Here is an 8,832-nt window from a genome sequence, read left to right as displayed (position 1 = left end):
AGAAAGAACCAGTGTTTCTATCTAAGCTGGTGCATCGGTCATGGGTGGGTCTGATACTTGCTTGCTTTGGGTGGGAGGTTGGTCCTGAAATGTCCTTACGGATCCTCTTGATTTCCAGAACTTCATCTTGGGCACTTCACCTAATCCTGGCCCATGAGACCCAAGCCCATGTGGAGTGCAGTCTGGATGAGAACTGGGTTGGGGAGGATTTCTTGGGCCCAGATAATGGTGCCAATGAGCTTGGCCTGGATAATGATGCCAAAGAGACTTTCACTTTAGAAGTCCTTGGAGGCAACAGGGAAGAGGCTCTTGAAGGCCCCTTGAGTGCGGGCTTCTCTCAGAACTCGCTGGTAAGTGGCTTTCACGCTAGCCCAGATGGTGCTTACAGTTACTTTTCTTGCCCATTTCCTGAACCCCCTGACAGGAAGGTTGGTTTTAAGTCTCTGCATTACCTAGAGAAAGAATGAAGGGGACTGTGGTCTCGAGGGCCTGCCAGGTCTGGCTGGTGAAAGGGTTTTGATGTTTGAACTCTGGCCTTATGTTTTCTCTTTGTTTTTTTCTCTTTCATGCCTTTCAGTAGTCTACTTCTTATCTCCCTTGCGGCTGGTGTGGTAGGGAGTGCTGGAGCTAATGGGGTGTTTGTGTGTGTGTGTGTGTGTGTGTGTATGAGAGAGAGAGAGAGAGAAGCTCTTTGATGAAAGTCCTTAGCGTGGTATTCATCTGTCTTCGCTATAAAATTCCTGAGAGCTGGCTCTGAGGTTAAGCGTGGTTATGAAACCTACTTACAGCAGGGGGCGGTAGAGTGAAGCGGTTAAGTGTATGCAGCTGTCCCTGGCTTTGACAGGGCTTCAACCACTCTCCTATACCTGTCTCAACGAGGTTTTGAAACATGCAGCTGAAATATATGTAAAATTATTGACAAATTATATGTTTAATCACTAGGCTGACATTACATAATGATAGATCATAAAATGCAATTAAGTTGGAATTAAAAAGAGAAAAGTGTTGAAATTAACTTTGAAAAGAGATCTATTGCAGTGCAGTTGACCCTAAACTGCACATATGAACAGTGCAAAATTTGATAAGTTTGGCATGAAACCCCCACACCGTCAAGATAATGAACATAACCGTTACACCAGAACGTTTCTTGTGCCTCTTTGCAGCCCTTTCTCCCCTTCTCTTTCCTGCTCCCCTGTCCTCCCGGGCAACCTCTGGTCTGTTTCCTGTCACTGTAGATTAGTTGACATTGTGTGGAGTTTGATATATATGACATCATACTCTTCTTTTAATGGGCTTCAACATAATTAACTTAATTGATTTTTAAGGTAATTATGGATGAAAGCATCAAGGATGAAATGACAAATTAGTTTTTAAAAATAATATTTTGTTTACTTAATGCTATAAAATATTGTCCTGCTCAGAACACAGAAGTTTGTCTTCATGTTCTAGACACTAAGTTTTTTTTTTCTTTTTAAAATGAATTGAAATTTTTTTTAAAGATTTATTTATTTATTCATACAGAACTGGGGTACAGGCCAGAGATGCAGAGGGTGATAGGATTCACCAGAGACAGAGTGGGGAGCAGAACAGGCAGATCGATGAAGTATACTGCTGAGGGGAGCAGCGGGCGAGTCAGGAGAGGTCTGCCGCGCCATGTGGTCACCTCCAGGGCAGGCGGGGATCGAACTCATGCTGAAGTGGCTTTAGCTTCTTAGTGCTGTGCTTTAACCTGCTGTGCCACCAGGGAGGGCCCCAAAAAGACATTTATTTAATATATATATTAATTTATTTATTTATGCATACAAGAACTGGGGTACAGGCCACAGGTGCGGGAGATGAGAGGCTTCACCAGAGACAGAGTGGGGAGCAGAACAGGCAGATTGATGAAGTACACTGCTGAGGGGAGCAGCGGGTGGGTCAGGAGGGGTCTGCTGCACCACGTGGGTCACCTCCTGGGCAGCCTGGAATAGAACTAACGCTGAAGTGGCTGCAATAGCTTCATAACACTGTGCTTTAACCCCTTGGGCCACTAGGGAGGGCCCAAGACAGAACATTTATCCACAACACTGTATACTGCTCTACAGCTTAACCTTTTACACTTGGAGATCTCTTTCCACATCAGTTTGGAGGGAGTGTTTTTTTTTTTTTTATTGTGTTACACAGTTCTGTAATTCATTGAACCTGATAGACACCATTGTGGTTGCAGGTTTTTTTTTTTTCTCAAGAGAAGTTAATGCTGCATCCAGTAATCTTGTACATACCATTTTACGAGTGTGCGAGCATAGCTGTAAAAGCTGGGTGGTAGAGTCGAGTCCAAAATGTACATTTATAGGTCTGACAATGTCCGCATCACCTTCTTGGGGTTATGCCAGTGGACACACCCACTGGTGATAGGTGAGCCTTCCTGTTTCCTCATCGACTGTGTTTATTCAACTTTCGGATTTTTCCAACCTCCAAAATGAAAAGTGGATCTCAGCATAATTTTCCCTTGCACTTATCTTACATAAGACTGCAGCGGATGCTTTGTCTTTCAATGTTTTGCTAATTGCAATGGTTTTATAATCTCTCTCAAAGCCTGAAATAAGCCAAGTGCATAGCTGATGTGTTTTCCATGAGGAAACAAGATACTAGGACATGTTTAGATCCTGATCCACTTAGTTGCATCAAAGGTGTGCTTACTTGACGTCTTTGAATCCTATCAGATAACCAGAAAATAGGAGAACCGGTGTAAAGTTGACACTGTATTTCACGAGATGAAAATGAACCATCAGAATGTGTACTGCACTTTTTCATGATCGCATCGTAAGATAGATGTTGGCGGGGGATGATTACCATGCAGGACTGTCCACACAAAACTATAACTCTGTTTCATAGCAATGGGTAGTTTTGACTACACTTGCTTTTTGAATCATATATTGACTTAGGAACTCAATTTCCTGCCCAAGCATAGTCCATTGTCCTGAATAAAAGCGCCTGTTTCCCTTAATTCTCACACGGTAAGTTGAGACAGCGCACAGTACTCTCTGCCTTAACTGCCTAATGCTGAGGACCCCTCGGTTTATTTGTGTGAAGCTGGCTGGCCCGGGCCATTGAATGTGGCCTCATTTGGTATCTGGCATTTAAAAAATTTCCAGGTGATCCTACTGTGCAGCAGAGTTGCAGTTGTTTATTCATTCATTGTTTTTAGGAAAAAGTGGGTGCAGAAAAGGCTTTTGGGGTGCATACCTCACTTGTAATTCTTTTTTTAATAACAGAAAACATCTTAATCTTTTTTTAAAATTGTTTTATTTATGCATACAGAACTGGGGGACAGGCCAGAGCTGCAGGGGTGGTGAGAGGCTTCTCCACAGACAGAGTGGGGAGCAGAACAGGCAGACTGACAAAGTACACTGCTGAGGGGAGCAGCGGGGAGACAGGAGAGGTCTGCCTCACCATGCGGGTCAGCTCCCTGGCCAGGGATGGAACTTGTGCTGCAGTGGCTGCCGCTAGCTTTGAAATGTGCACTCCAGCGTTTGTTTTCTTAAATAAGTATTATGTGTTTCTTTCTTTCTTTCTTTTTTCTTTGTGTGTGTATGTATGTGTAGAAGAACTGGGGTACAGTTCTTCTGGGGGGTTAGATGAGAGGATTCAGCAGAGGCAAAGTGGGGAAAAGAACAGGTGGATCTACTGAATTGCACTGCTGAGGGAAGAGACAGGAGAGGTCTGCCATGCCATGGGGGGCAGCTCCCGGGCTGGGCATGGAAGTCAGATGTCAGCAGTGATAGTGCTGACCTTTAACCCCTAGGCCACCAGGGAGCCCCTACTCCATTATTTTTGCTTGTTTATGACCTGAGTTGTCTTGTTGTTACTGAGTTGTGAGCGTTCTGTGTTTTTCTAACTAGTCTTGCATGTTCACTTTTCCAGTTGAATGTCTGTATGGCTTCATCAAGAAGGGCCAGTAACTTTTATACAGCTTTAAAGTAAAATAATAAGCATTCAGGGCCCTCCCTGGTGGCACAAGGGGTTACCATGCAGCACTATAAAGCCATCAGCAGCCACTGCAGCATGAGTTTGATCCCCAGCCTGGGAGGTGACCCGCATGGCACGGCAGACCTCTCCTGTTTCCCCACTGCTCCCCTCAGCAGTGTCTTTCATAGATCCTCCTGTTCTGTTCCCCACTCAGTCTCTGGTGAATCCTCTCAGCCTCTTGCCTCTGGGCTGTATCCCAGATCTTGTATGCATAAATAAATAAATCCTTAAAAAAAAAAAAGCATTCAGACTGAATCTAGTTCAACAGATGTTATAGATGAAATTCTCCCCAAAGCACCTCCCCCCCCACACACTGCCCTGACAAGATGTGGCAGTTCATACTGTGAAGTTGGTAAGCACTGCTTGTGCCTGGGAGACCAGAGAGGGTTCCAGCACAGCTCTGTCTGTGATGGAGTGCAGGGAAGTTCTGTTAGTTACCCTCTGGCCTAACTTACCTCAGGGTCTCACAGGCTAGAGAAGCTTATCTGAGGTCAGCATCCCAAACTGACCTGAGATGATTATTGCCATGGCCCAAGTTCTCTTATTCCTTCCTGGGATCAGAACCTAGCTCTAACAAAGCCCACAGACTTACCTGCAGGGTGCCCTGGAGTGGTGCTGGGCTTCATTAGGGATCCTTGTAGCTTCCGGCTTGTTTCAGTCCTTGCTGGCATCTGAAAAGGATTCAGTCTGCTGTATACCAGTTGTTGAACCCTCAGGGAATTTGCAAGAGAAGCAAGCACTTCTTAGATCAATATTGGCAAGGTTTATCTAAGGCAAGCCTCTGCCTGGGGCCGGAGGATGGACTGTTCCTCCAATGTCTCTCTCCAGGATGGGCATGAACTTGAACCCTTGTAATGAACTGTTTGCATTGTCCCCCCTGCTCCAATGACCCCCCCCCCAAATTTTTCCTTAATCACACCTATTCCATTAAATGTGAACACCACAGATGGCGTGTCTATTTATGCACTGTAAGTATACCTGTCTTTTATACCTAAAAAGAATAAAGGCTTTGACCCTTTGACCTCGGGGGCAGTATGGCTCCCACTGAAAGTGCATGCTTGATTGGTCCACACCGGCCCCCCACCCCTTGCCAGCAGGAAGGAGGACTTCCAGCCAGGGCCAGCAGGAGAATGCAAGCTGGTGCACATGTCCTGTTCAGCAGGGCTTGGGGTGCTGGCTGGGGGTGGGCCCCCTCCCCCCGCAGGGGGAGGAAAGCCCTTGTTATTATTGTTCTGAGCTGGTGGCAGTGATGCCAGCCATCCTCTCTCAGGCTGCAGATGCCCATAGAGCCAGAGGGTGGCTTGAGGTCTCAGCCATTTCCAGCCTTCAGCCTTTACCAGAGTTGCAAGGGTTCCAGGAGGGCTGACATGGCCTGGGAGCCAGTGGCCAGTGCAGGAGACCCACTGAAGCTGCAGCCCGTGGTGCCAGGAGGAACCCCGCCCAGGGGGGTCACTATTTCCGATTTCTCGGGAGAAGTAGGGAACCTAGAATGTTGGTTAAATCTGATTTTTAAGTATTGACTGTCAACAACACTAATAGTATACGGCTCAGTCAGGATGGGAAGCTCTGCAGACTTGCCCAGAATCAGCGCGGGGCTGGGACTCCTAGCCAAGTTCTGGGAACCCGGTGCTTTCCGCACTTCGCCGCTACTCTGGGGCTCGCTATCACGCCCCACTTCACCCCTTTGCAGTCCTTCATGGCCTCCTGCCCGGCAGGCCGGGAACCTCTGAGTGTGGGTCTGATGCCTCCAGCCCCCCTCCCCACCGGTCACCCCCTTTCCAGAGCATTTGGATTCCCTAGATGAAGCCGCACGGGGAGACCTGAAGGCTGGGCGCCGCGGGAGGAGGGGGTGGGTGTCTGGGTGCAGTCCCGAGGGAGGGCGGGCCGGCCTCGCCCAGCCTGCCCCCAACCCGCCTCCAGCCCCCGCGGACCTCAGAATCTTGGGAAGAAACAGCCCGTTGTTCGCACCCGCCCCTCTGACCCGCCGCCCAGGGCATTGTTTTCTATTCGCCCGGGTCGCTGGTGGGAGGCGAGGAACGCCGGGGTTCAGAAGCCTGGCTCTCGGCCAGGCCAGTGGCCTTCGGCCCCGGGACACGGGAGGCCGCGCCTGGGAGGCGGGAGGAGAGACGCCCGGGTCCGCGGCTCCAGCTCGGCCATGGGCTCCCGCAGTTCCCACGCCGCGAGGATCCCCGACGTGGACGACATCCGGCGCGAGACCGGCTGTGAGTGGGGCGCGGCGCCCGCGTCCCGGCTGCAGGCTGGGGGGACTGGGCCAAACCCGCGCCCCGGGGCTGGGCTCGAGGTGTTCAGCGCAGGGCCTCAGGTGGGGTGCCGGGGCTAGGGGCTAGGTTGGCACCCAGTCTAGGGGCGTCGTTAACCCAGCGGTTCCGGCGTCCAGGTTGGAGAAAGGTCTGGGTTCCCCGGGTTGGGGGCGCCCGGGTGTCCTCGAGCCCGACCCACGGAGGGTGGAAGGAGCTGGCTTTGGTCTCTCGGGTTCCGCGAGGGGAGCCCCCGGTCGCCGGGAGCTTCCCTGGCCCATCACGCCCCCTCCAATCCCGCAACAGCTCGGTCCCGGGTGCAGGTCCCTTCCACACCCCAGGCACCTGGGCCGCCGGGGTCAGATTCTGGCGCGAGCCCCTCAGCCCCTAGAGCCCAGCGCGGGGCGAGCGTCCCGCTGGCCTCACCCTCCGCCTCCCGCCCCCCGCCCGCAGTCTCGCAAGCCTGTCTGCTCCGCCTCTACCACCGCTTCTGCGCGCTGGACAGGAACAAGAAGGGCTACCTGAGGTGAGGGCGCTGGCCGCGAGACCCCCCACGCTACCTCCCGGACCCCGCTGCCCTCCTTGACTGTCCAGCTCCGGTGTTTGCACTTTGACTTTGCAGCCGAGTGGATCTTCAGCAGATCGGGGCGTTGGCCGTCAACCCCCTGGGGGACCGCATTATAGACAGCTTCTTTCCGGAGGGGTGAGGACTCGCTGGGGGTGGGGAGGTGGACCGAAAGCTGGTATGGGAGGGACGGTGGCAGAGGGAGGGCCAAGGGGACCACCGCCCCTGGCCCTCCCCCCCACCTCCCCCCCCCCCCCACCTCTTCCAGGAGCCTGAAAGTGGATTTCGCAGACTTTGTCAGGGTCTTGGCTCATTTCCGACCTGTAGATGAGGAGTACATGGGAAGCCGGGACCCCAAGGAACCTGAACCCCTCAACAGCAGAATGAACAAACTTCGCTGTGAGTTTGTGGGAACTCCCGCCCCAAGTAAGACCTCAGATTCACCGCACCAGTGAGGGGCTCCAGACACCTCTCACTCTTTCAGGAGAGAACCTTTCCCTGGCTCCTCCAGGGTGACCTGCTGGAAGAGAACCAGGGGAGACCCAACTTCTTTCCTCTTCCCACCCCTCTCTTCCCAGTTGCATTTCGACTCTACGACCAGGATAGAGATGGAAAGATCTCCAGGCAGGAGATGCTACAGGTTGTAAAAACGCAAAGCAGAAGATGAGGTCTGGAGGGTGGGCTGCTTGAGTGGGGTGGTCCTGAGGGATGGGCTGAATGACTGGGGGCTGGGGGACACAGAAATGGGGATGTGAGCATGCGAGCAATTGGGGTGTAGGTTAGTTCAGAGATGGGGTGGGGTACAGTTGGGTGTGAGATTGAGACGAGATGAGTAGTTCTCAACTGGGGGTCAGTTTTGCTCCCTGAATGATGTTGGCAATATCCAGAGACATTTTTGATTGCTACAGGTAGGGAGGAGGTGCTATGCAAAGGTCAGGAATGTTGCCCCATCCGTCCATCAAAAGGGGTGGTCTGGCCCCAATGTCAGAGAAGAGACTCTGGAATAGATGTGGTGGTGGTAGTGGTGGAGTGGTGGGTTTGGGCATTGCTGGAGGATGAGGTGGGGGATGGCGTGGAGGGTGATGGGGCTGGGTTAGAAGTTTGGGGTTGGGTAATGGGTTTGCACATATTGTTGAGGTGAGTCGGGAGTAGTAAGGAACAGTTGAGGATTTGGATGGAGACACAGTGGCAGGAGATAGAATGGGAAGTGATTGGGGTTTGTTGAAAAGCGGATGAAGGATGGATTATAAACTTGTAATGACTTTTAGGGTGACTGGACAAGGCCTGAAGAATGGTGCTAGTGGTCTCTGTGACTGCTCTTGGTGTCTGTCTCTGTCCCGCCTCCCAGGTCCTCCGGCTGATGGTTGGGGTTCAGGTAACAGAGGAGCAGCTGGAGAGTATCACCGACCGTACGGTGCAAGAGGCTGATGAAGACGGGGATGGGGCTGTGTCCTTCCTGGAGTTTGCCAAGGTCAGAATGCCCTGGGAATTGAACCAGGAGTCCCTAAGACATGTCATAGGAAATGAAATTTGAGAGAGGAAGGTGGGAAGAGAGGGTTACTAGGGAATGATGGTAGCTTGGGGACAGGGGCTGGGATTCAAGGCTCCTGACAATCACCCATCTCCCCCCAGTCCTTAGAGAAGATGAACATAGAACAGAAAATGAGCATCCGCATCCTGAAGTGACCCTCCTTGTGCCTATGGCTGCGATCTGCAGACTAGACCTTGGGATTCACCCTCAGCCCCCATGGAGGCAGGCCCCAATAAACTGTATTAAAGAATCCCTTCCCAACTGAGATTGAAAAATGCAAAAAATGATGTAAAAACAAAAAAGAATCCCTTCCATGCCTTTATTTTTTTCTCTTTATTTTTTTTAAAAATTGATGTTTCATGCTTGTAACATTCTAGGTGTTTGGTTGTACAGCATTATGATTCATATGTCAATAGTGTGTATATACTACAGCATGAACAACTGCGTTTTGTTTTGTTTTGTTTTGTTTT

At 51.0% G+C, this 8,832-nt stretch overlaps 1 protein-coding gene and 1 long non-coding RNA gene across 3 annotated transcripts in view; one reads left to right on the top strand and one right to left on the bottom strand.

The window, feature by feature from the left end:
• Window positions 1-1,692: 1,692 nt before the first annotated feature.
• Window positions 1,693-6,881, bottom strand: LOC105854303. Its single transcript, XR_001145985.1, has 3 exons — window positions 6,788-6,881; window positions 4,601-4,679; window positions 1,693-1,732 (listed from the first exon to the last, which is right to left on the bottom strand). It is a non-coding gene; the product is annotated as an uncharacterized LOC105854303 (long non-coding RNA).
• Window positions 5,946-8,832, top strand: part of CHP2 (calcineurin-like EF-hand protein 2) — a 13,726-nt gene continuing 10,839 nt past the window's right edge. Inside the window, exons 1-7 of one of the 2 annotated variants that reach the window (XM_004692062.2) lie at window positions 5,950-6,230; window positions 6,720-6,792; window positions 6,889-6,969; window positions 7,100-7,230; window positions 7,410-7,471; window positions 8,180-8,302; window positions 8,464-8,826. In XM_004692062.2, the coding sequence (XP_004692119.1) occupies window positions 6,164-6,230; window positions 6,720-6,792; window positions 6,889-6,969; window positions 7,100-7,230; window positions 7,410-7,471; window positions 8,180-8,302; window positions 8,464-8,517 (591 nt within the window). In that variant the 5' untranslated portion in view covers window positions 5,950-6,163 and the 3' untranslated portion in view covers window positions 8,518-8,826. Of the gene's footprint in view, window positions 6,231-6,719; window positions 6,793-6,888; window positions 6,970-7,099; window positions 7,231-7,409; window positions 7,472-8,179; window positions 8,303-8,463; window positions 8,827-8,832 lie in introns of those variants that run through there. The other variant, XM_012731982.1, reaches the window with a different exon arrangement.

This window comes from Condylura cristata, unplaced genomic scaffold, assembly GCF_000260355.1.
Source record: "Condylura cristata isolate star-nosed mole 26May11 unplaced genomic scaffold, ConCri1.0 scaffold00032, whole genome shotgun sequence".
Classification (NCBI taxonomy): Eukaryota; Metazoa; Chordata; class Mammalia; order Eulipotyphla; family Talpidae; genus Condylura; species Condylura cristata.
This window is presented reverse-complemented; position numbering and strand designations above follow the sequence as displayed.